This window comes from Ambystoma mexicanum, chromosome 1q (genome assembly GCF_040938575.1).
Source record: "Ambystoma mexicanum isolate Mex_15411 chromosome 1q, UKY_AmexF1_1, whole genome shotgun sequence".
Lineage (NCBI taxonomy): Eukaryota > Metazoa > Chordata > Amphibia > Caudata > Ambystomatidae > Ambystoma > Ambystoma mexicanum.
In genome coordinates, this window is record NC_090922.1 from 808,305,253 (window position 1) to 808,332,591 (window position 27,339).

General features: G+C 47.7%; 1 protein-coding gene across 1 annotated transcript in view; it reads left to right on the plus strand.

Annotated features, from left to right (window-relative positions):
* DHX9 (DExH-box helicase 9) overlaps window positions 1–27,339 on the plus strand; it is a 745,262-nt gene that overhangs the window by 65,658 nt on the left and 652,265 nt on the right. Inside the window, exons 3-4 of the mRNA XM_069641409.1 lie at window positions 13,979–14,119; window positions 26,243–26,345. Coding sequence (XP_069497510.1) covers window positions 13,979–14,119; window positions 26,243–26,345 — 244 coding nt within the window. The remainder of the gene's footprint in view (window positions 1–13,978; window positions 14,120–26,242; window positions 26,346–27,339) is intronic.

A 27,339-nucleotide genomic window follows, 5' to 3' on the forward strand; every position in this document is an offset into this window, starting at 1 on the left:
CTTCTAAGTCCTTTGAGGGTGCCCCTCCTGCGGGGTTCCAACGGAAGGCAAAGCACCACTAGTCCACTGCCACATGGCGCGCCGTTGTGATAGACTCCTCGACGGCCAGGGAGCGTTCGACGTCTCCAGCCTCCATCACCAGTCAATGCTCAGGATATTCGGCCAAGAGGAAATCGGACCATCCGGGTAAGCTCAAGGAGAGGCCCAAGTTCGTCCTACCGGAGAAGCCCAAGGGGGAAGCGGGGCTTGGAACAATTCCCCCCCCCCCGCTCCCCCTCCTCCTAAGGAGAAGGCCCAGGTGCACCCACTGAAGGCCCAGCCTTCCATCGGAGGGGTGGCGGCGTCTCTGGCGAAGGCTGCAGAGATGACCCTGCAGGATGCGACCCCTAAGGTCAGGGAGTGCCTTCCTCCCAGGAGGGAGGCCGCGTTCTGGCCCATAGAGAAGGCCCCAGAGAAGATGCCTTTCATCTCCCAGATACCTTCACTGCTGGAAGCAAAGGGGGAGGAGGGGTGCGGTAGCCCTACAGTGTATGGATATCTTCTGAGGAGGAGCTCGCCAGTCTGCAAACCATCCAGGAGCAGGGAAGTGTACAAAGGTGACCACGGCGAGGACACCGTCGAGGAAGAACTGTAAGGAGACGATGGCCTGGGCCCCAGTGGCCTATTCCACCTGCACCTCAGCTGCCACCCCCACATCAGGCACCTCCTAGAGACCTTACAGTGGACATCCTTTCGGCATTGCATACGCTGTTGGAGATCTAGATGAGCATGCCTATTGTGCCGGTGGCCGCACCCGTGACGGCCAGCACCCCCCCACGGGGAAACCCCCAGCCAAGAAGAGGGTGCACCCTCCACCTCCTCACCACCCTTTGCTGCCCCTTCCCATCCCCCGAGGATGAGACTGATCCGGACACAGCGATGACTGGCACGGGCACTGACCCGGCGGTTTGGGGGACCTCCTGTCACCACCGCCCAGATCTTTGCCGCCGGACGAGATTGGCTCGTTCAACTTGATCTCCAGAGCGTCTGAACTTTTTCAGCTTGCTCCAGAGGAGGAGGGCTTCTTATACCAGCGAAGAGGAAGACCATCCTCTTGGTCCCACCTTTGGATGACATTTGGGACGAGGGTTTGACGCTCATGAAGAACCCTTCCATGGCTCTGGCGAAGAGGGATCGCCTCGAAGAAGTACAGGGTGCCGGACTCTGTGCCCAAAAGCTTACAAGGCCCAGCCTTCCCCAGATTTTGTAGTGTCTGCAGCGGCCAGGAAGAAGTCCTCAGGTGGGTCGGCCTCGGCGGCTACCACCCCCACCAGACACCGAGGGCAAGAAGTTAGATGCCATGGGACGACGGGGGTCATCTATTCTGCAGCGACTACCATAAAGGCTGCCAACTCCCTCGCCATTGTTGCTCGCTACGACCGGGCGTTGATCAAGGTCGCTCCCATCCTGGACTTCCTTCCCGATGATAAGAGATCGGACGCGTTGGAGATTCTACAGGAAGGTGAGGTGGCGTCGGACCACGCCTTCACGGTGGCCACGGACATCGCTGATGCAGGGTTCCGCCAGATGGGCAACGTCGTTGTGGCTGGCTCAAGGCCACCAACTTTCGGCAAGAAATTCAGTCGACTGTGCTGGACATGCTCTCTGACAAGGACCATTTGTTTGGGAAGGTTGTGATGATACTCTCCAAGCCATAAAGGCAGACACTGAGATGGCGTGGGCTTTGGGCACGCTTCAGCAATGGTAGCGGTCCTTTCTGACCTCAGGCAGTGAGTCCCAAGGATCCTCCAAGGGGTTTGATGGGGGTTCATCTTCTTACTGCCAACCCTCCTGCTCTTTAGCCCAAGAGACCAACAGGGGCTGCTCTAAGACCTTCGGAGGAGGATGTTGTCACCAAGGTCCCAAAGGCGGCCAGTCTATGTACAAGCAGGATTGAACTGGCCGTGAAGTCTGCCCCCACCCGTGCACACCGGTGGGAGGCCGGCTGGTGAACTTCGTCAGCGCGTAGAAGACTAATCTCCACCGACTGTTGGATGCTCCCGCCCACGGACACACACTGTAATTTCAAGATAAGTGTCCGCGAATACCACCGGTGGCCCGACAGGAAAACCACGTTTCTCAGCTGTCGCTGGAGGTGTGGGCCATGCTAAGGAAAGGTGCGATAGAGCTCGTCCTGAAGGGGCTCCGGAGTGTACGCGAGGTACTTTGTCGTCAGAAAGAAGACCGGGGGGCTGGAGGCCCATTCTCGACCTTCGACTGAACAAATACATAGTCCCTAACATTCTGGATGGTTATTCTTCATCGCATGCTCGGCCAGCTAGAAGAGGGGGGACTTCCTGTCATCGTTGGAGGATGCATACTTCCACATCCCCATTAACAAAGGACACCGCATTCCTGTGTTTCGTGGTGCAAGGCAAGCACTACCAATTAAAGGCCCTTCCCTTCGGATTGAAGTCAGCGCCAAGGCCCCTCAAGTGCCTGGCGCCAGTGGCGGCACAGCTGCGGGATTCACGTCTACCCTTATCTGGACGACTTGGCTCATCCGGGCCAGCTCGAAGGAGATCGCCGTCGACCATGCAGCGAAGACTGTGCGCCTGCTGAAGGAGGTGGGGTTCTCTGTGAACTTTGCAAAGTCCTGCTTGATTCCATCGCAGCTGTTTTTGGGATCCCGACAGTGATGCTGGAAATGCATCAGAGGGACAGGGCCTCCGTATCCTTGTCCTTTTAATGGTTTTTGTGTTCTGTCGTGTTTTCCACGCAGGAGTTCATGTGGTACTCCTGGCGATGCAGCTCTCTTTTGGTTAGATGTACAGACCCATGGGATACCCTTATGGCACCCATGGGTGGGGGTACAACCCTGTGCCCCTAGTGTATTGTTTTTGGGCACGTGTGTAAGTGGCCCACAGAGCCGGGTACGGGCTGGTGGCAGCCCAGTGCTGAATTGACTGGTGCCCTGAGCGTCCTGCATTTTGGGATGCCCAGGCCTTGTCATTGGAATCTAGATTCCTGGAGACAAGATAGCCCCTTGCCTTCCATCGCCTGGTACCTTGATCTTCCCGAAGTCCCGGGAAGCACTGACTGTCCCTTCCCCCATAACTGGCTGTTGGGTGGAAGTTCCATATACAGTAGTGTGGGGGAAGTGCCGATCAGACTGGCTGGAGCCTTCCCAACGACCGGATGTTGTGGGTACACCTGTGGGTGGGACCTGGGTGAATGGAGTGTGTGACGAATCTACACTTCTTGTTGTGGATGTCTGTCTAGAGCGCTGAAATTCTATGTGGACTGCACAGAGTTTTCAGAAGACGTCACAACTTTTTGTTAACTTTGGCCCTGTGAACCGTGGGAAGGCCCTCTCCAAGGCTTCCATTTCCAGGTGGCTCTCATTTGACCAGAGCGATTGCTGCAACTACAGCATTACGGTCTGGTGTGCCCCTGCTGGACATCTGCAGAGCTGTTACGTGGAGGTCGACTCGCACCTTAACAAGGTTCTACTGCGTCGACAGGGATTTCAGGGAGGAGTCAAGTGTTGGCCAAACAGGGCTGCACAACCTGTTTGCATGAAGGTAAGCCTTGTGAGGAGGTAAAAGATGCTTACATTGAGCCTTTGCCACCTCCTGTGGTTGTGCATGTGTGTGTACTGCTATGTATTCTTGATTAATGAGAATGTGAATCCATGTCAGACCCCATGCTGGAGATGGAACAAGTTACTGACCTGTAACTGTTCTCTAGCATGGGTCTGGCATGGATTCACAGGCAAACCCTCCCACCTACCCCTCTGCGGCTCATCTCTTGGTCCTACAGCCACTTTATGTGCTACCAAATCTGAAGATGGCTGCCAGAGTAGGGGCTTGGGTAGAGGGCAGTGATTGGTTGGGGGCAGTATGATCCAGAGACCAGTGATTGGTTGTTAGACAGTTCAGAAATTAAACACATTTTTTTTCTTTACCGACGACTGGGAATATTGAGGAGCATGTGAATCCATGCCAGACCTATGCTGGAGAACAGTTACAGGTAAGTAGCTTGTTCCATATTCTAATCACCATTGGGGGGGCACTTTACTTAATCAAGCAAAGCAGGTAAGTTAGATGCAGTAAAGGATAGGAACCGAATCACAAGATCAATATCCCGACTTGAGAAGTCCACACCCTAAGATTGTTTCTCACCAGTTTCAGGTCTCTTTAGAAATGATTCAATGGGCTTGTGGTGGTGAAAACCAATGTATGGCTCTAAAACCCGTAGCGTCGCCTACGCATTGCGGTTAGACAAATCCTTGGGGCCGTCTGTGTATTGCACTCCGAAGAATCATTAGGACACCAATGTATTGCATTAGGCTGAATTTTGAGGTATAGTGACTGTATTGATTAGGATACCGCTGCCCATTAAATCCTGCCTCTGTGTTGAAAGCGTAATACACTAGCTTACCACTGTACTGATCGCCCCTGCTCCAGCCCCTCTCCGTATACCTCTCAAATGCCACACACGAATAAAAGGGACCAGCCACATTACCCACAAAACAAACATCCTCAAATACTCCTAGACTCTGGGCCTTACCCTCCGGACACAATAAGCTAATGCACACTTTGAAAGCAGACGCACACTGACAACAGTTTCTCTTGCAAGCATCACCATATTGGCACAACCTCCATCGTATGCCTCTCTCCACACTAACACATCCTGCCATCTTCTTACAGAGCCACGTGTGCGCCTGGAGACCATGCAAATAAGTTGCGAGGTAGAAGTGAACAGAACATAACATTTCAAAGTTATTCAACAATTCACTAAAGGAAAGTAAGTTCTCCTTTCTGCCATACCTAAGGCTAACCCAGGGGCAGGATGCTCGACCCGTGTACAATGACAAAATGTGAGTGGAATGGAGATGGGAGACTAAGGGACTTGCTCTCCTAGGGAGGACTGTGGTGGGGGAAGAAAAGGCACACTGATGCTTACTTGACTTTCCCCGATTGTTTTTGTGGATCATCTGGGGGTCATTGGGGCTCGATTTGCTGCCTTAGGTTTTGGTAAGGGAGTACGCAGGAATTGTGGGATCAAGGATTCTTGCGATCAAGTGGAAATGCAAGATGCAACCCCTGTTGGTGGGGGAAATGTAGAATACAGTGATGCAGGTTTGGTTAAGACACTTCTCAGCATGGGGGGAAGGTGAGTTCCAATGATGATCTGCCTGGCAGACCACGTACACTTCTCAAGGCTCTTAAGTGCCGGATGCTCTAAGGCATTGAGCCTAGTTGGTTTCACTAGTCCAAGGGTTGAAGCAGGGCTTCACTGGGCAGGACACGGAAAAGAATGCTGGGACACTTCAGTATCTTCAACAGGCTTCTAGCCTTTGAGGGATTCTTGGCTCCAATGGAGATCTGATGAATAGCTGCAGAGATCCTGCTTTTATTGGAGCTGGAAGGAAGTCCAAGCCCACCAATGTTAAGGATATGCTCCTTTCAAATAGCCAGTAGTTCTGCAAAGCCCTAAACACAGCCCTTCTCCCACCCACCCTTTACCACCTAAGCAACCTGACCCCCTTTACCCAGCCAATTACCCACTTCATACCTTGGTTTTCCTCCTACAAATTGGACTTGTGTAACTCTTTCACTATGCAACCTCTTGTAACCTCCTGGACGGATGAAAATCCTCACTATGCAACATCATTTAACCCTGAGCCCCACTTCTACCCAACGATGCTCCCCACTTCTGTATTTGATTTGTTTTTATGTGCAACAGCGCCTCAATGCCTCTGGGTTGTATGTGCGCTTTATAAATGAAATGAACATTGTCGTCTAATCTGGTGAATCTAATTACTGCCCCAGAAGCAGGCTTTCTGGCATCCAGGATGTTGACTGGGACTAGACTGTGCCAGCCCCCTTCCTTGGCCACACTCACACATCCCACGAACGCTACTGATGTCACTGGCACATGCATGACCTTGTACAGACTTTCTTGAACTGAGAGGGCAGGAAGAAGGCCAAATTACAATCTGGCCAAATAAAAAGCGAACATCTCGTGGCAAAGCAGTTTTTTTAACAACTTTATTTATTTACGGTTACAGCAAGCTATATGAAGAGTATATAGGCAGACAGTTGTGCAGTAATATAGCCAGACAATTGTGCAGTAATAAGTAGCTCCGGTTGACCCGCCTCCCTCCCTGTTCCCCTGCATTGTCTGTTCTTGTGGCATTCCCTTGGGGGAGGAGGGGGGACTTCTAGGTTCTCGAAGTACTTTTTGCCAGCTGCGGCTGGAAGGTCAGTGCTGGAAATTGGGAGTTGTAGTCCAGGACCCGGCCCCAACAGTCCCTAAAGCTGTGTAATGCTCCTTCCTTAGCCGCTGTAACTTTTTCAGCCATTAAGATCTCTCACACCTTCAACCACCACAGGGATATTGGTGAGGGCCTGGGGGGGGGGCCCTCATGAGGTTTCCATTTACGGGCCATAGTTATTTTGGCCGCCAGAAGCAGATGTGTGTAGTTTAGTGGTGTGGCCCTATTTTGAGTAGCACTCCGGCCATGACACATGATCACATCTGGGTTCATGGGCAGTTTGCACCTGGTTTTAGCTTCAATAATTTGTATGATCTCCTCCCAGAAGGCCGGCACTTTCAGGCATTCCCACCACATGTGGAAGAAGGATCTGCGGGCACCACATTGCCTCCAGCTCTTCGGGTCTATTGACCTCTGAAAATGGTGTAGGCGCTCCAGGGGGTAGTACCAGCGGTGAAGGAGTTTTAATATGCATTCCTGGTTAGTTATGCATGTAGCTGCAGAGTTGATCCTGGACCAACTGTCCACCCATGTTTGGTCGTCGATCGGGTGGCCAAGGTCTGCCTCCCATCTGGCCTTGTATGTAGGTTTAAGTGTTAGCATGTCGCCCTGCAAGAGTTTGTGGCGCTTGGTGATCAGCCCCCGGCACGGGCCATCTCTTAATGCGTGTTCCAGGGATTATCGTGTGTTCCAGGGAGTGAGGTCTCTTGTGGCCCCTTGTCCCACCGCTGGTTGTGAGATCCAGTGTCTAGTCTGGACATGGGTTGGCTCTCTGTTTCTGATAGATGGAAGCGATTCTTGCATTCTCCGAAGGAGAGTGGGGCGCTATTCTCGAACAGCTGCGAAAGAGTATTGAGTCCCCATTGGGTCCATCTGCTAAAGCTCGCTATGTCCATGCCAGGCACAAAGTCTGGGTTCCTGAGGATCGGGGAGAGCGGGCTCAATGCCTTGGAGAGCTTCTTCAGCAGAGCCCTGACCCAGACTTTTAGGGTGGTTCTCGTGGATGACAAGATAAGACTATCAGAGGCGATGTGTCTTGCCTGATGTGTAGCAGGGCGCTTAGCAGGGTGAGGGGGGGGTCTTTTGGCTTGCCCATGTCCATTTTGGGGTGGTTTGTATGTTCGCCCCAGACAGTGGCGATGTTAGTTGTGCCGCTATGCAGTAATTGGAAAGGTTTGGTAGAACCATACCTCTCCATTTGGCCGCTCCAGTCATTCCTTTCAGCGGAATTCTGTCTACTCCCCTTCCAGATGAATTTCTAAAGCTGCTTTTGTAGCTGCAGCATGGGTTATTTGGGAAGCTGGATGGTTACGCTTGAGCTTAGGTGGAGCCTGGGCAAAAGATGAAACTTACATGCTGTGACCCTCTTCAAGATCAACAGCCTGCCCCACATCCGCAGCAGCGTCTTGTGACTGGGCCTCCAAAAAAATAAGGGCGCTACTCCCAAACCCCATCCGGCCGTCTAAGAGCGCTCTGCTGACACTCCAATGCCCTATAATGCCCCGGTAGGGGAAAAATCTACTGCTAGGCATAGTCAAACGGCACGCCCCACTTCACCAGACATCGCCAAAAGCATCGCTAGATTTGCTTCGGCAGTGGGGCTGAAGGCTAAAGACACAATGAAGCACAAAGAGCCGGCCGTGGGCACGTCGAAAGACGTGCTGCAACACCCCGATGCTCAAGGGGATTACAAGGAAAGCCAGGAGCGTTTGTCTAGCTCTAAGAATAACACATTTCGGTGCCATAGGGAGGAAAGTGAACATTTTCCACCCTTGGCACCTTCTGGTTCATCTAAATGGACCAAAGAGAAATTTGAAGGGTGCCTGGACCGTTTGGAAAAGTTTCTCACTTTGAGAGCAACCTACCCCCCAAGAGACCATGGGAGGACCCTCCCTTTGTGCCTGTTTCTATATTTCCTCGAAATGTTGGACCTTCTCAAGAGCATTTCACTTCTATCCTCCCCGAAGATGAAATCCAGATGGAGACTTACCAAGACATTTATGATGAGGAAGAGGGATCCTATCCTTCCTATAAGACTACACTGTGGATGACCAGGCGGCTCCCACGGAAGCCTGGGAAGACACTTGCCAAGTTGAGACAGAACCATGGGCACTTCCTACTCACGACCAGGACACAGATGTCCTATGTTTGGTTTCCCCTCCCACCATGCCGCCAGGCTTCCCCAGTGGACTATCAGATGGCATTCAATGCTATCTCGAAAGGCGGTGGATTATTTTAAAATCGCCACCCAGGAGGCCCCAACCGAAAAAGATTTCGTGGAGGATATTCTTAAAGAAAAATCCCCCACCAGCCAAGCCATACCTCTCCTGAATTCCATTAAAAGGAGAGTGGCTCTTTCCCTGGTCACACCAGCCCAGACTAGGGCAGTAAATCCAAGGGTGGAGAAATTATTTCGCCCATCGCCTACTTACATTAAAGGCCACGCTACCCCTGACTCCCTAGTGGTTACCACTGCCTGGAAATGGGCGGGAGTACCGCTTGCTATGGGAGAGGCAACTCCAGATAAGGAGTGAAAAAGATTGTATGCCTTGGGTAAGTTGCTTTTACCACGCGCATAGCAAACACTACTTTGCTTCCCAGTTATGCAGATGCACAGTGGAACCTTATGCAAGAAGGTGTCCAGGAAGTGCCTGAACCCGCAAGAACCAAATTACTCGCTATCTTGGCCGAGGGCAGTGTCAACCAAAATGTACTAAACACTCCGGATACTGCCTAGACCGCAGGAAGGTCCTAAACTCAGGGGCACTCTGCTCAAAAGGAACACTTGGCTCCGTAACTAGGGCTTGAAGCCGGAGACCCAAGCAGCTCGTATTAATCGACCTATCTGAGTCGAATCTCTTTGCTAAAGCAGTCGACGATGCTCTAGAGACTGTCAAAAAAGAGCACGAGACTCTTAAGTCCCTTCAGCCAATCAGACAAACACCCACCCTCCCTCCCCGCAAAGGGGAAGCGGTTCCCGCTGGTCCTTTAGAGGCCAAACCCGTTGCGCACAAAACATGTACAATATGGGAAACCACAAACTCAGGGCAAGCATCCAGCACCCCTGCCAACTATCCACCTAGGGGTCAGCAGAGCGGGAAAATCGGAGGCCCCAACTCCAGGGGAGCCACAGCCTATGGTCGGAAATGACCTACGGATCCAGGTCCCCTCCCATGTCACCCCAGTCGGGGGGCGCTTAACATCTTTCCTATCGGCATGGGAGGGGATTACATCAGACCAGTGGGTTCTAAAAACGGTCGCCCACGGGTACACTGTGGAATTCGCCTGCCCCCACACAATTCAGACCGCCCAAAGCACGACGCCTGACGCAACGCCAGACCATCTGCAAATCCTCGCCATGCGCCCTGTGTTAGACTTGCGCCCAGCTAACAAATTTGTCAAACCTCAAAAGTTTTGTATGGTAACCCTACTGTCGAAACAGGTGGATTACATGGCAACATTGGACATGAAAGTATGCATCTTTCATATTTCAATGCTGCCAGCGCACAGAAAATATCTAAGGTTCATGATGGAGGACTTGCACTATCAGTTCAAAGTACTCCCCTTTGGCATTGCCTCGGCGCCAAGAGTGATGACGAAGGTCCTGGCAGTAGCGGCCGCACACCTGCGCAGACTATCCATCCCTGTTTACCCTTACCTCGACGACTGGCTCATAACCGGGGACTCTTACGAAACGTGCCTATTGAATAACCAGAAGACCATAGACGACCTGTTCAGTCTGGGATTCTCCCTTGAAGAAATCCAGCTTAGACCCCAACCAGTCAAACAATTCTTGGGGCTTCTGATTCGGACAAAGGACCGCCTTGTCTTCCCCTCCAACGAGCGGGTTCAAAACATGCTTTCTCAGATGCCTCTAGCCAGTCGGGAAGTGACTGTATGCAAGGCCATGCTCTTGCTAGGTATGATGGCATCATGCATTTACTTCCCCACGCGTGGCTGCACATGCTTCCCATGCGACAGCCAGTGGTGTCAGGCCAGTGGACAATGGGAAGATCTGGTAGTTGTCTCGCCAGCCCTCGTTCTCTCTCTGCAGTGGTGGTCAAGGGAAAACTTCTTGAAGGGGAAGACCTTCACTACTCCTGCAGTAGAAGCCACTCTCACGATAGACGCATCTCTCACAGGGTGGGGCGGGGGGCTGGCTCACCTGCTCCAGCAGACAGTGCATGGAGTGTGGTCCGCACAAGTAGAATCCAACCATATAAATCTGTTGGAGCTGCTAGCAGTATTCAAAGCACTGAAGGCCTTTCAGACACAGCTACAGGGTAAGACAGTCCTGGTCCTGACAAACAGCACCACAGCAATGTATTACTTGAACAAACAAGGGGGCACAAACTCTCCAGGGTTATCCAAGCTGTCTTAGAACATTTGGATGTGGGATCTCCAAGATGTTCCTACTGTCCCAACAAGTGCCAGGAGAACTCAATCTTCTACCAGACGTGCTCAGCAGACCTTTCCCACTGCCCGTAGAATACGAATGGGGCCTACACGAAGACCTCGCCCAATACCAAGACTATGCCTCCAGGTACCCCCAGAACCGCTCAAAGGGGAACTGACTCTGTTTAACATGGTCAGGGACATTTGTCTACGCTTCCCTGACTCCCCTACTCAACAAGATGGTGCACAAGATGCACCAGGAACCAGTTACCATGAGTTTGGTGGCCCCGCCAACCCTAGTTCGCTCATCTAATGGAAATGTTCCCCCCTGCCTTTCCCGCGCCGCTGACCCCCTGTGAGACTAGCCTGCCAGTACAACATGTTTCAGGACAGAGGGGAGACCCTACACCCATGCCCGCAAACTCTGTACTTAGCGGACTGGCTCCTGAGGTTATAGAGTTTGGACACCTTCAATTCCCTCAGATGCATGGACCTACTTGGGGAGGCTAGAAAACCAAACGCTCGCTATTGCTATTCCAGTAAGTGGAAACGCGTTGTCAGCTGATGTCAAACCAAGTGCGTAATCCCATTGATTGCTCGCCTACCCACATTGTGTTGTACCAAACTCATTTGTTAGACTCCGGTTTGGTTTTTAATTCCCTAAAGGTTCATCTAGCTGCTACACTACGTCACAACAGAGTGTTGTGGTGGAAAATACCTGTTATTAAGGCTTTCATGTTTTATGGAAGGGGTTAAGAGTTCACCCCCCCCCCCCTCCCACCCATTTCTAACCCAGCTCCCAGATGGGATCTAAATGTTGTTTTGACCAGGCTCATCGGGTCTCCCTTTGAACCAATGCATAAAGGAAGTCTAAAAGACCTTACTTATAAGACAGCCTTCCTAGTGGCTATCACTTCAGGGTTAGCGAACTACAGGCCCTTTCAGTTCTAGACCCCTTTGTTGCAGTCCACAGGGATAAGGTGGTTCTGCGCACGAATCTCAGATTTGCGCCTAAATGCATCTCGAAGTTCCATGTGAATCAATCGAGTTGCCAACTTTCTTCCAGAATCCCACTAGCATGACTGAAAGAAGCCTACACACACTAAATGCGCGCAGGGCAGTCATGTTCTAACTGGAAAGAACGAAACCACGTAGGAAGACAAACCAGTTTTTTGTTTCAGTGGCAGCTGGTAGAGAAGGTGATACTGTCTCTAAATCTGCTATCTCAAGGTGGATTGTCAAATGCATCAAACTGTTATACTCTTGCTAAGAGAGAACTGCTCTAGAGCACACTCTACTCGGGGCACCGGGTCTTCCATAGCATTCATTGCAAATGTTCCCTTTGAGTCAATTTGCAAGGCAGGATCCTGGAGTTCTGTACACTATTGTCTAGACACTCCTTCTAGATCTGATTCTTAGGTGGGATAAACAGTATTAAGACATATTTTCAATACTGTTCTTTCTCACAACCCACCTCCAACTCTGTGTACTGCTCGCTAGTTTATGCACAGAATGTGATTCTAAGCAGATTGACAAGCATCAGAAGACCTGCATTACTCACAGTAATAGCATTTCTGATGATTGTATCTGCTTAGATTCACATGCACGCACCCTGCCTCCCCACTCAGTTGGAAGGAACATAGACGTCTTATTACTTTCTCTTTATGTACTCACTCACAATAGCCTTGGGCTCCCTCATGGCAGAAAAAATACAGTCGGATGGACCTCGGCGCGTGAGGGATTGTGGGTACACTACACTAGGGATAGTGTTACAGACACGCCTATGCCGACGTTCCCTTTCGGTCCCCGAAAGACAAGATGCAATAATCTGCGGTTAACACTGGATGTCGGACAATATGCACAGCATGTGAATCTAAGCAGATACAATCAGAATTGCTATTACGGTGAGTAATGCATGCCTTATTTGAAAACCTGTAACTGTGAATCTTTGTAACTCCACTACTGCTCATATTTCACCTCTTGATGAGCCTGGCTGCTCAACACGCTACCAAAACTGTGTAGTACAAACTTATAACAAAGGTTGGGTTGCCTATACCTGTAGTCCTAGTTGCTTGTAGTGTTTCCCGAGGATACTGCATTCAAACTTTGCCCATCAGTCCCACCAGCCCAAGGGAGAAAGTCTTCCTTGGCGGCGCTTCCCTGTCGAGTTGACAACTGGGTCAGCACAGCTGTAGGGCTTCACCAGTACTTCTGCGGTTGTTGAAGGTGCTGCTGGCGTCTCTGCTCACCTTCTGCTTTGGATTTCCAGTTCCAGTGGTCGACCCCTGCTGAAACCCATTCATTCACCCCCTATGGGGCTGGCAATCATCTGGGTGTTGGCTGTCCTGCAGGGCAGCCACCTGCCCAATTTTAGTTTCAGCCATGCACGCATATAAAGGACAATCAAGTTTCAGGACCCTCCCTCTCTTCCTGCCTTGCCAGATAAACTGGAGCCTGGGTGGGCTTCAGGGTAGAAGCCCGCCAAACACAAAACTCACAAAGGACTCACCCTCACCTAGAATGATAGAACCCAGAGGGCACGTACAAACGAAAAATGGTTAAAATAAATACTGGGGCCTTGCTGGGGAAAATGATCACCAATTGGTGCTGTACTGCAGCTTCAAAATCAGCCTGCTAGTATCCACTGCCACCGGACATTTGAGTTTGTCTGTTGTAACAAAAAGTTACATGAGTAGTGGGGAAAAGGAGTTCAAAAGAAAAGGTAAGAAATAACTTCTCTTTTCTCTTGGGAACTGTAGTTCATACAGGGAAATAAATAAAATGAAGTAAAGTTCAAGGGATTCCTTAGTGACACTTCACACAGGGTTCTATGTCACAAATGTCAATTGCAGATGCCTGCATTGAACTACATGGATGACTGCATACTCCACAAAAGCAGTAAAATAAGATGCCCAGTCGGAGTGAGTGTGAGTGAATGAATGAATGAATGAGTGAGTGATCAGAAATTCCACTAACTTGGGAGAAATAAACCAAAGATGTCTGGTCTACCAAAAAGTGCTGGTATTCTCAGGTTAAAGGGAATGGGCACAAACTGGAAATACTCCCTAACAGATGGGCATGTCAGGATAATCTTCGTTATCCTTCTGTTGTGTCCTAGTCACCGGTTGTCTGTTGGTCATGCAAAGCCCTGCTATATGTACATGTGTTTTATGCAGTGTTTATGGTGATTCCAACAATGCTATTTTGTTCTTTCCTACAAAAAACTATGTAGGAGTGAAAGGTAGCTTAGACCTTAATCTACAACTTCTTTAATGGTGTTTATCAGTCTTCTATGTAAACATTACTTTACTTTTATGGCAGGTGCGTGTGGATGGCTTTAACTACACTGGCATGGGTAACTCCACAAGCAAAAAGGATGCACAGAGCAACGCTGCCAGGGACTTCGTGAACTATCTAGTGCGCATGGGTGAGGTGAAGAGTTCGGAGGTCCCGACCTTTGTGGTGAGTGTCTTATTGCCATGAAAAGCTAGCTGAAGTTCACCCTTTTGAAACCTTGGTCAGTGTCACAATTGGGTGTTTTCATTTTTAGACCTGCTATGTTTGCCTAGATTTGTTCTACTTTTGTTTGGTGTCTGCTCTTGCTCAAACTATGGCCGTGAGGCTCCATGTCTTAAGCTACGTATCTAAAGCAGCATTTATTCCTGCTGATTTGCGATCTAAATTTGACTAACTCCTTTATTCTCAGCGAGCGTGTGGGTTGGTAGACCTATGGGTCCTGCGCCTTGCTAGCGACTTGTGGGTGCAGCAATGCTTTGGAAGTACTAGCAAACAATCCTATGCTAATTGAGGTTATAAACGACCAGTCCAGTGCGTGCACTCCTAAAATAATTATTTGAATTGAAACCTTAGTAGTGGTTTCATGCCAACATTACCTGTTGCTGCAATGTTTTTTTGTACTTATACATAACTTGTTGCGTAACAAGATATAATACTAAACGAGTATAATCTACGTTATTCTCATTTGGATTATAGTCCAAGAAATGTGCAGTTTTAACATTCAAATACATGCTTTCATTGTACCTAATATTACCTTTGTAATAAAGAATCAAATGGCAAATGGGGTGAAACGGCTAAAGTGATATGTCGGTTGACCGTTACTGTGAAGGAGGGTAGAGGGGGGAGACTGTCAAATTGTGAAATATTGGATCTTTGTATTTTTATGCTTAATATGTTGATACAAGAAATATTGTGTATATTGTGTTCATCCATGGATTATAAAAGCAAGTACTAATATAAGGTGAATCTCAATTTAAGCATTTGTATAGTGTCATATATATGTATAATTGTGCTCAATCATGGTTCATGAGAGCAAGTGCTAATCTATTACCATCTGCAATGGTTAATCTGTCAAGAGCCAAACTACGGACTACATGGCCATGCGTTTTGCCGCTCCGGCTTTGTCACAGAAAAAGTATGCTGCTGTTTCTTGATAAACTTGCAAAAATGTCACTGCTTCGGCTACATGTATTCTCCAATGCAAAGCTCGCCTCCAGTTGGATTGTCTCAATCATAACCAGGATTATGTATTGTGATGGGATGAGTCGAGCTGTTTTTCTTATCCTGTTGCTACGTTCTGTGCTAATTCAATGAAGCTGCACCTTATCGATTATCTTATGCATGGTGTGCTAGTGCATCTTGCCACATTAGGCAGCTCCCTACCCTAACCAGGATTATGTTTTGGGATAGGATGAGTCAAGAGTGAGGCTATCCTAACGGGCTAGCGCTGCATTGGCGAACATGTGTAGCCGGCGTAAGTAAACGTTTTTTGCATGTCTACCAAGAAACATGAACGTAGTTTTACCTTGACAAAGCCTTGGCGGCGATTCATGTCCATATAGTCAAGTTTAACTTTTAACGTATTAACCATTGCACATGTTCTTAGGCACTGAACTGTGGATAGCACAGAGGCAACATGCTGGTCTTGGAAGCAAGACCATGCAAAGCAACAGGTTTGAATCCCGGATCCGTGCTTAGAATCTGAACTCTGGTATTAAGTGCGTTGGTATTAAGTGCGTTATACAAAAACAATTAAATACGTAGTTCTCATGTAGCATTTTTTAGCACAATTCTACATGTGACATTATACAAATGCTGAAATTTAGATTGTCGCATTATTTTAGTACTTGCTTTTATGAACCATGTTTGAACACAAGAATATACGCAATAGTATTTCAATGTTGAAGTAGAGAATTTCTTGGACTATAATCTGAATGTGAGCATAGTAGATACTTCACAAGATGGTTGTGTATAATAAAAAGAGGCAACTGGTAATGTTGGAATGAAACCAGCTTCTAATGTCCTTTTATTCTCTGAGCTTGGTATTCTGGATGCAAGGTACCTAACCAAAACAAGTCAATTGGTTTGCCCTCAAGTCGAATTTCTCTCTGCTTCTGGTGAATGTTGTGGAGAAATGGCTCTTTTGTTTTTTTTTTTTTTAACCTCTAGTTGCTTTCTGGCATCTACATTTTAATGTTGCAGCACTTTCTGTGCAATGTTGCTAGGAGTTCCTAGAGCTCCCACCTTATTTTCCTTGGGTTAACAGATGTTACCAAAGTCGGGGAGATACCTCTGTGAAGGCTGGTCGCAGTGTACCCTTTTGTACACCTTTGTGTGGACCTTTGTCACAGGCTGTCTTTGCAGCTGCTGTTGGAGAGAATGGTAACCATTTACCGAAAATGGTGGATTTTCTTTTTTAATGCCCTGAACAAGATGACTTGTCCTTACTGATGTCTTATACCTTTCTGGGGGAGGAGGTAGGGGGTGAGTCTCTGGTCCCTACGTCAGGCGTCCTAAGAAAAACCTGCAAAGGGTATCTGAGTGACGGGCAGGAAGTGGGGAAGTGACAAACTCCCCTTGTCTTCCTACTGCAGTGTGGCTTACTGAAACCAGTTAAGACTAGGAGGCTGGCTGTCCTCATTGGACAACCACCCTCCAAGTTTGAATGGTGCATGTGTCTTGATTGGGGGAATCCACAGGTGTTCCTGGTTAAATTCCAAGCGACCCCCCCAGGGCCTGCTGAGTAACCGCTGCTGTTCTGACCTCCACTTCTAAGCGACAGGTAAGATCTGAACACAACTTCTTCCCTTGCACTGGTAGTCCTAACCCGTTGCAAAACGAACTGCATTTTGTGCCAACCCTGCAAGAGCTGCAACCTCCATGGCCTGCAATCCACATATACCTGGGGACCTCTGCTGCATTGTTGACTGAAGCAAGAATTTGCCTGATACTTTGTGGGTGTACTTCTAAGCCTGCAGTAACTCGCGCCAGAACCCCAAAGTCCCCTCATCCGAGACGATGCCTGAGAAAATAAGTTTACTGGTGCGACATAATTCATCCAAGCCTGAAAAAGGCACCAACAAGCCAGAGCCGCAAATATTCTTTGCTGGATGTCTGTACGAGGGCTGTCGCCAGAGCCACAAAGTCCCTTTCTTCTGTTGCCAAGACTGAGAAACCGTTGACCAGTCGGCTGTTGCCTCACGTCTGTCCTGCAGCAACTGCTTCTTTACTCAAAAGGTACTACCCTGATCCTAGTAAAACTTAGCTGGAGCCTGCTTTGTTGATCCTGTGTGCCTAGGTGCTTTAGGTAGCTGGTACCTTGCACTCCTCCTGGGCTCTCATAGTTACATTGGGTGGATAACCTATTGTATTCAAGCCTGTCGTAGGCTATTGGTCCTTGGGGCAACCCTTCAAGGATCCCTTGACTTGTGAAACCTAACCTTTACTTGCCTTCAAAACCAAGAAGAGATCCTGTTGACTTGGACAGTACTTTTGTAAATCCCCCAACACCATGTCGGGAATCCCATTGTTTGAACAGTTTTTTATGAAGTGCTACCGAACTTCATCAAAACCATTCAACTGAGGCAGTACAAGACTCCGCTCTTAGTATAAAGCTGTACCACCTGAGTAAATGGTAGCGCAGACAGAGCAGCCAGGCTTATGTTGGGAAGGAGAGAGGGTTGTAGAATCGGTACAAATGAAATTGTAATACAAATGGTCCAAAGAAACACAAACACTATGTATTGTAAAAATAAAGGATTTATTTAAATAAGGTAGGCCCAGATAAATCTAGGGGTAAATAAGTACTATCAAACATATGTAATCAAAATGCAACACTATGCTTGAAGGTACACAGATCAAAGTATGAACCTTATTTGGACCACTTAACAGTAGTTCTAGGGAAGTCAAAACATTTTCATACAAACTAAGTATAGGTCACACCTATTCTTGGGAGTAAAAACCAATGGTTGCTTTCACAATTGCATTCAGTAATGAGAGGGCAGTAGACCCTACCAGTTGCAGTGACTCTCAGTACAAATCACATAATGGTCAACTGGACAATATACTTTTTGTGAATAGTGGAGCACTTATTCCAGGTACAGTAAAAACATAACTACTTTTGTGATAGGTTTTACTCACCTAGTATAACTTAAGGATGTAATATTCAATTACAGGTGCTTTTGAGATCCGTGAACCACTGATTGAGATGAGCAGTAACTCTAGTAACTTATTTTTGGGATGGCACACAGCTAACTCAAGGTAAGTAAAACCATCTACTTTTTTAATCTCATAAGGAGTCCAGGTTAGATCTTTCCCAACTATACAAATGACTGATGTAGGACTTATTAGGGACAGTTGGAACCACAGACTCTGGGTTAGATTGCACAGGGAAAGTAAACCCCAATGTTACACTTTACTGAAAGACTCAGTTATTTCTTGGTAGGCAACAACCTAATGCAGACTTATTGTGGACAGGCTAACAGCAAGTCGGGGGGGGGGGGGAGCAAGACCCAGTTGTGGGAGGGACACTCCTACAATTATCCTGCAGGTATAAACTGGTGAAACCAACACATTACTTTGGGAAGAGGCTGTTGGGGAGAATTCACATACATTTGCCAATTCCTCCCACCTTGGAGCCCTTCAGCTCTTTTGCTAAACTTTTAGACTTTGAACTTTTTTATTCTGTTTGTTTTCTGTGTTTATTTCCTTTCATATGATATTTTATTTGTATCGCGCTCGTACACAGGTGTTTCAAAGCGCGACTAGGCAAGGGAGGGGAACATGGGAGAACAACAAAATGCAAAAACGATCTTACTAGGCCCAGTGACATTGAGAACGCGCACGTGCATGGGAAAGGGAAAAGGGGGAAAAGTGCATGGACGGAGGAGAGTGGAAAGTGCAGAGCAGATTAATAATAAATAAAACATAAAAATAAAAAGAAAATGGAGGCAACAAATAGTGGTAGTGCAGCCAAGCAAGTGGCAAGTGCTGTGTTTAAGGCAGCAGACTGAGTAAGTCTGATAAGTGCAGAAAAAGGAGAAAATGGGGGTGGGGGCTGTATGGGTACAGATACAGTCCCCAGTGCAAGGGGTGGCCAGGAGGCAGTACAGGAGGGTGGCAGGGGGAGCAGGTACCTGGGCCCAGGGGACAGATGGTGGCCAGGTGCACAGTGCCAGGATAGAGCCGGTCAGCAGGGGAGAGAAGGCAGAAGCAAAAAGGAAGGTCTTGAGGTGCTTCCGGAACCGTAGATGGTTCTTAAGTTTTAGAGTGGCAGGGAGGCTGTTCCAGAGGGAGGCCCCAGCCGAAGATAGAGATCTACCCCCAGCTCGTTTCTTTGAAAAACGATTGACCCGGAGGGAGTTAGAGGAGCGAAGAGCTCGAGAGGGGAGGTATTTGTGGAGGGATAGCTGAAGGTATTTGGTATTTTGGACCCATGCCCCAGAAAGCCTTGTGGACAATGCAGAGGATTTTGAATTTAATCCTTGCATCCACTGGGAGCCAATGGAGAGATTTCAGAGCTGGAGAGATACGATCCCAGGGCTTGAGGCCAAGGACAAGTCTTGCAGTCCTGTTGTGGATAAGTTGCAGAGGTCAGAGAGTAGAGGCAGGTTGATTTAGAAAGAGGCTGTTACAATAGTCCAACTTAGAGAGAACCAGAGCTTGGGAGACGGTGAGCTTCTGAGGGAAGGAGAGGAAATGCCGAGTACCTCTAAGGAGGTGCAGCAGTAAGTGTGGAATCAAAGATGACCCTGAGGTTCTTGGCCTCGCAGGTAGGGGTGGGAGGAGGGCCAAGGGAGGCGGCCAGATAGTAAGGGAAAAGGGATGGAGATGGTGTGCCGATTAGGAGGATCTCAGTCTTGCTGGCATTCAGACCAAGATCGTTGGCGCTACACCAGTCTTGAATGGCAGTTAGGCAGTCGGAGATGAGAGAGAGGAGGTGGCCGAGGGCAGCCGGAAAATGAGTTGTCATCAGCGTATCACTGGAAATTTGAGCAGAAAATAGCAATGCAGTGGGCGAGAGTTGCTAGGTATTAGTTGAAGAGCCAGGGTGAGAGGTTAGACCCCTGGGGAACCCCACAGGTAGAGAGGAAGATGGATGATGGGAAGGACCCCAGTTGGACCTGGGAGGGTCGATAAGAGAGGAAAGCGGTCAGCCAGGCCAGAGCCTGATCAGTGATGCCCAGGTTATCACGGAGACGGTTGAGCAGGATGGTGTGGTTGACCGTGTCGAAGGCAGAAGCGAGATCAAGAAGGATGAGGACAGAGGGAATGTTGGAGTCCAGGTCTGAGAGCAGGTCTTTACGGATGTTCAGGAGAGCAGTTTCTGTGCTCCTGGCCGCTCTGAAGCCAGACTGGTCGTCATGGAGACAGCCAACGGAATCTGAATGAAGGTTAACCTGAGAGATCGCCAGATTTTCAAGGAGTTTGCCCAGAAGGGGGGTAATAAAAATTGGGCGATAGTTAGCCGGACACGAAGGATCAGCTGTAGGTTTCTTGAGAAGAGGATGCACAAGCGAACGCTTCAGAGGGGAGGGGGAAGGATCCTGAGGCAAGAGTGGTTGCATAAATCGGCCAGGGCCGGAGCGAGGGTGTCAATGTGGTTATGGAGTTTAAAACGCTCCATAGGCATCTTTTCATTTGTCACACAGCACCCTCAGTGCAGTGACACATGGAAGCCTTTCAGGCTTCCCCAATAACTTATCTGGGATAAACTACTGTTTCCCAGAGTAAGTAAAGTGAAATTGTATTTACTAGTCTTTTCAATTCCTAGACCCAGCACACCCTATCTTACAATAGAGTGCTGGAGGGGTTACTTCGTATCCCCTGTGTATAGACACTCATGTAGCAGTCAAATGCTACCCTTCTCAAAATGACTGGTGGCAGTGGTTTTACAACAAACTACCATGATTTTTCCCGACAGCCAACACCGGTAGCGTTAAATCGCTAGAACCATGTTTTTCAGGATGGTGTCTGAGCCCCCTCTGTAAAAACAGGTCCAGGTCTTCTTTTTTTGCCGTTTCTTTGTGGAAAGGTCCTTCTAGAGTTTTTTGCTCTGCGCACCAAACCAGATTTGGTTCCTTTGTTCATTCGCCTTTGGCAGGCTTCAGGACTGAAGACCGCCTTTGGTGCCAGAGTGTCTGGGGTGGGCAGGAAGGGAGGGAGGTGCCCAACTCCCTGTGCTTAGTCTCATAGGAGACCCAAATGCACTCTGGCGTGATTGGCTGGCTGAATGTCCGGCAAGGGTTGCTGGGCGAGTGGCAGCTAGGCTGGAATGAATAGGAGGAAACTGGATAAAAGGCGAGTCTCTTGGCTTGGAAGGCAGAGTCGACCACTGGAACGAAAAAAACGAAAACGAGCTTGAAGAGGACGGCTGCTGCAACTCCTAGACCGTTGGTTTGCCCGGTGAAGCCCTGCTACAGGTCCGAATCGCTAAGTTCATCTCGACAGAGAAGCTCTACAAGGACGACTTCTCCCTTTTGAGTTGATGGGACCAATCAACTCGACACTAAGCCACCTGAATACCATTCTCGGAGCTGGTTGTATTTTCCTCCGAGTGCTGCAGGAAACTGAATAACCAGGGAGAGGATACCAGCTTGTGTGCTTGATTACAGCTACTGGCAACTGGGATTTGCCAGTTGCCAGCTTTTTGACCAGTCCCAGTGTAGTCCCCCTGACGTCTTCCCTCTTGTCCCATGACTGAGGCCCAGGAACAGCGAGATCTGCAGGCACTGCCAGGAACAGAAGTCACCAGCTGCATCTTTTTCTTCATTTGTAAAGGTATTGAAAAATCAGAGTACTTACCTCGCGGTGAAAGTGCTTGAAACTTTCCCAACTCACAGGCCTAATCAGCTTGTGACCCAACATATAATTCCTTTTGCTACAAACTACTCCTAATAACTTGTGCCGAGACTTTTCCGTTTCACTACCAGAACTGCTTTACCCTATTCAAGACTTAGCCCATTGACTTTGGCCTAACCTATTGAATCGACTCTTCTGGTGAACTCCAAATCTTTGCACTGTCTAAGAATAACTTGTAACCTTTCATGTTCTGAATAACCTATTCCTTTTTGCTCCTATTTCAAAGTATTCTGAATGCCATTTTGCCCCTCCTTCAAAGTTGTCTGGATGCCTCAAACTTAAAGTGTAGAATACTGAAGTATATTTGTGTATGATCTTTAACTGCCTCCTTCTCGTGAATGTTTTATAACTGACTGTTGAATAAATTAATAAGTGTTTAACCAAGAAACCTTGAGTGTAAGTTTATTTGAACACCTGTGATTGTAGACCTCAGTGTAACATCCTTACCGCTCACATTCCCTCTTGATATAAGCCTGGCTGCTCAGCTCGCTAGCAAAAACTGTTTAGTACAGACTTATACCAAAGGATGGGTCCCTATTTCCAGGACGTCAATGTTATTGTAGTGCACCCAAAGGGTACTGCATACTATCTTGTCCAATAGTCTGTACTACACAGGTTGGTAGTGTGCCTGAGCAGCCAGGCTTATCTCAAGAGGGGCCAATGTGAACAGTAGGGCTTACAGAGATTGTGACAAGTATCCAAATACACTTACACTCCAGGTTTCTTGATTAAACAATTATTAATTTATTTAAGTCAGTTTGAACAAGCCTTCTTCAGAAGAGGCAATATAGTAGTACACACATACACTCTAAAATACACTTAGTTTATCTAAATCAGCAAGTAGCCATTTGGATGGCACACAGATACTTCCTACACCCTCAGGTGACTTAAATAGCTAGGACACTGTGGACATTCATGCCACTGGCACATTTAGAGCAATACTGAGAGGACTGTTAAAGGAGATTTCAGAATAAGACAATAGATCACACAAATATTCTGAAGCAGGTAAGTACTTTTGAACCCCCCAAATGCAAAGTAAATTAAACCTTTCCTGCAGGTTAAGGTAAGACACAAGCAGAGAAGAGGAGTCATTCAGGGAGCCAGGCCAGCCATTGTCAATTGGGCAAAAGTCTAGGTGAGCTGGAGCACTTCTGGTAGGTGACTAAAAGTATTGCACAATGTTTTAGGAGTCTTTGTAGAAAAAGTAGAATCAATGTAGGGCCACACGCTGGGAGGGTTGTGGGAGGTAGAAGATGCAAGCAACTCTACAGAAGCAACCAAGACAAGTCTCAACAGATCAAGTAAGGCTAAAACAACAAGAGATGAGTTCTCTTAGACTGTACAGTACGTTTGTTAGAAGAAATGGTTCAATCTGGCTTCTGTTCCTGTGCAGCTCTGTAGATCCTGTTGTTCGGGCCCTCCGTCATGGGGACAAGAGGGAGGAAATATGGGGACTGCTACACTGCAATGGGATGGTCCGCTGCAGTGTTGGGAAGTAGCATAGTGCTTTCCTTCATTTCCAAACTTTCCAAGCGCTTTAGAACGAGGCAAGATTTCTGTTAACTGTTTTCTAAGCACTACAAGAGTCCTGGCGGGAGGAGGGTCACTAAATAAAGATATTTGGGATTGAAACAAGTGCAAACAACTATTAAGAGTCAAGTTCTTCTTCGGATTCCTTTGTCCAGTGGTCGACTGCCTTCCAAGCCAAAAAGCCTTGCCTTTTATGCCAGTTTCTCCCATTCATTCCAGCGTAGCTGTCAATCACACAGCAGGGTGGCTGTCATTGCCGGACAGCCCGCTGGGCCAATCACCTTTTTGGTGCAGTCCTGTAACCAAGGGGATTAAGCATGGAGTTTCGGGCACCTCCCTCACTTACTGCCCCAAAGGGACCAAACCTGGTTTGGCGTGCAGAGTAAATCTCAAGAAGGACCTTTCCAACAAGAAAGGGGGGGGGGGGGGAAGACCGGGCCATTTTGACAAAATGGGCACCCATGGGTGCTTTACTGCAGCTGCGAATGCAGCCTGCAGTAGAAACACAAAATGGTAGGAAAGAGCAAACCACTGCCACCAGCCATTAATTGTAGAAAGGGTAACCTAAAAATGTTACTTGATAAACTAGACTAAGGGGATACTAAGTAACCCCTCCAGCACCCTATTGTAAGATAGTATGTGCTGGGTCTAGAAAGTTACAAAATGTAGTAGTCATTTTCACTTCACTGCTCTTGGAAACAATAGTTTCATCAAGAGAAGGTATTTAAACCTTTGGGAAATCTGACTTCCCTGTGTCACTGCATTGAAGGTGCTGTCGCAATGTAAAGATGATGCCTATGGAGTTTCAGACTCCAGATTCAAAAACAAAAGGCCGAATCACGGATAAATACATGAGTGGGGAAAAAGGTCTCACTCTCTCCACATTGGAGACTAAAAGTCCTAAAGTCAAGCAAAAAGTGCTGGGGGGTCTCTAAGTTATAAGGGAATTAACACATTTCTGAGAATTCTCCCTAACGATCATATATACAGCCACTCAAGTGGGGCATAACGCAAATCAAACCCGGGACACTTCGAGGCTCTTCTTCACAGGGTACCGAGCAGATGTCTGGAATGGATGTTCCCTCCACTCAAAGGGTTGCAGCTCCCTTGCAGGACTGCTAAAGATCGCGATTAAGACTGGGTACCCACCAGCACAGCAGCAGAAGGTGGTTGCCAGGCCTCCTTCCGTTGCGTTTCCGGTCTCTTCACAGGTCTCGCAGCTAAACTAGAGCCTTGGCTCCTTCAGGGTACTCCCGGATCTATGAAGAATGGGTGCAGGGGTCCTCTTATTTTAAAAGCCAGGTAAGAGCCAAAACTCCTACTAGGACTAGCCACACATACCCCCTAGCAGTGGTCCAATCAGGACCACTTGTAAGAACACTCATACCACTCGGACACACTGAAACCAGTTTGTGGATTTGGACCAGACGGTCCAAGCCCACTTCCTGCCAGCAAATGCACACATCCCTCCAGTAGCCCGTCAAAAGCTTGTTTTCCAAGGCACTGGAATTCTTTACAAGAAGGAAGAAGTCTAAAGAACAAGATGGCCGAAGGACAAGCTAAAAACCATGTGGCACGGCCATGTTTGGACACTAGCCCCAGTTAGTAGCCAGTTAAAAAGAAAAGAACCTAAAAATGGTAGTCACTGCTTCCACCAGCTTGTCCATTTAGCACACCTAGAGTAATCAAAAATCCTTTGCGTGTTAGTGTAGGGCAAAACAAAACTGTAACCCATTGTACTGCATTGTAAGTTACAAGTGATGACTAGTTAATAATGGTAACAACGTAGCTAGACTAAGGGAAACAATGTTTCCCAGTACTGGCAGCCTGAAGGACATGTCAGTTTCCCCATAATAGATGAGCAAAAGACAGTGTACTGAAGCTTAAGGTTTCACTGCACTGTAGAAAATACAGGAATGGACCAAAAATAAAAGCAAAAGATTTAGGGGGTCCATAAAAATGGAAAGTAAGGTACAGTAAAGAAAAATCTTTCCCAATTGTGTGGTGCCCGGCCCCAGACAGCCTTCTGGATGATGCAGAGGGATTTGAATTTGATCCTTGCAGCAACCGGGAGCTAGTGGAGAGATTTTGGGGCAAAAGAGATGCGTTCCCTGTGCTTGAGGGCAAGGATAAGTTTTGTAGCCCTATTCTGGATTAGCTGGTGGGGTTATAGAGAGGAAGTGGGTAGATTAAGGAAGAGGCTATTGCAGTAGTCTAGAGCACTGGTTCTTTCAGGTCTAGAGGCCATGAGCTTCTGGGGGAAAGTGAGGAAAGGAAGGATTCTTTTGAGGAGGTGTAGTTGAAAGTGGGCCTTCTTGACAAGGTCCCGAATGTGAGGGAGGGAGGAAGGAAAGAGGAGTACAAGAGCACTTCAAGGTTTCTGGTTTCAGACAGCGACTAGGTTCAATGTACATACTTACAGCTCACATTTTAATGTTATAAACCGGACTGCTCTACCACTCTACCACATTCCATGAGTAGTACACGGAATGATACTAGGTTTGGGGATCTACAAATTATTGCAATAGTTTTGCGAAGTCTACCTATAAAGTGGACTTTAGGGAAACTCCTCTAACAGTATTTTTAAGGCCAAATACATTTTTTTATATTTTTGTGCTTTCCTGTCTAACTGAAATTATTGGTCTTGTGTGTGGATTCATTGTGGTCCTGGACCACTGACTCGCGACTATACCTATCTTGATTTGGTTTGGCTAGACTGCATTTTCTTCCCTGCTCACCCCAATAGGTTGGCTGGGGTTGTTTATGGAAATCCATGTTAACAGTATATGCACTTATCTATGTGTAGCATTTGTGAGTTTTCTTTGCCGAGCGCAAGTATCTGATGGTGAGCAGACGGTAATGTTGTCACTACATTGAGCTTCTCTTTACATACTCCAGGTTGGGGAAGGAGATGGAGATGGAGATGGTGTGCCTGCAGGTGGTTTTGAAGGATCTTCAGCTGGACCTCTTCCCCCACACCTTGCAATCAAAGCCGAAACAGGTGAGCAAGATTGTACACCTTTTTTCCTTCTAAATTCCAAGTAAGGGTTTCATAAAACCATACATCTGAGGCAGGACATAAGCTCCACTCTTAGTATAAGGCTGTACCACCTGAGAATGTGGTAGCATGGACAGAGCTGCCAGGCGAATCTTGGAGGGAGTGAGGACTGTAGATCAGTACAAAGAAATTGTATACACATGGTCCAAAGAAACACTATGCATTTTCTTTTTCCTTTGATGGAACTGTTTTACCAGTATTTACAAGGTTGAGTTTTTATACGTGTTCTGCTTTGTTCACTTCAACATTGTCATTTCTATTGTCAATCCACATCTTTAGGTAATTCATTTTATTTGTTACCATTGCCTTCTCCTTCCACCCATTGAACCTCCTCATTATTTACTTATGATCCAAATCGAGGCTCTCCATGAAGTTCCCAACTGCTATGATTGTTTTTCTATTAGCCCCATTCATTAAGAGTCCACCAATATTCCTCGTCCATACTAGTAGTCTGTGAACAGGTGGCCTTTATGAACACTTTGGTTTCGTGATAGACCCTTATATTCAAGGAGCAGATGTCTCCAGCACGGTCACCTGGTCACAAAATCTACATCCATTTGCTCTAGTTTTGTCTCGAATCGCAAGGACTTCGTTTGTTTTTAAGCTGTTACTCGGGCTCTCATGAACGTCGCTCCGAGTTTCTTATTCGGAAATTTGAGCAGATAGCTTGCTGATTCATTGAGGTTTTGGGTGTTGACTGACAGATGTCTTGAAGCTTTCTTGTTGCTGAGTCCTGAGTGTTACGCCAGTCTTGTTCTTTAGCTTTTTTAAATGTTTTCGTTGGGTTGTTGATTAGTTCCTCTTGTGAACATCCAATTTCTTCAAGGCATGCCAGGTTTTTGAGTGACCATTTAGTTAGCATTTTGTTTGACCCTTTAGACAGTTATTCATGGATGATTTCACAGATTCTTTCTTTTGAACTATGGAGTTTCCTGAA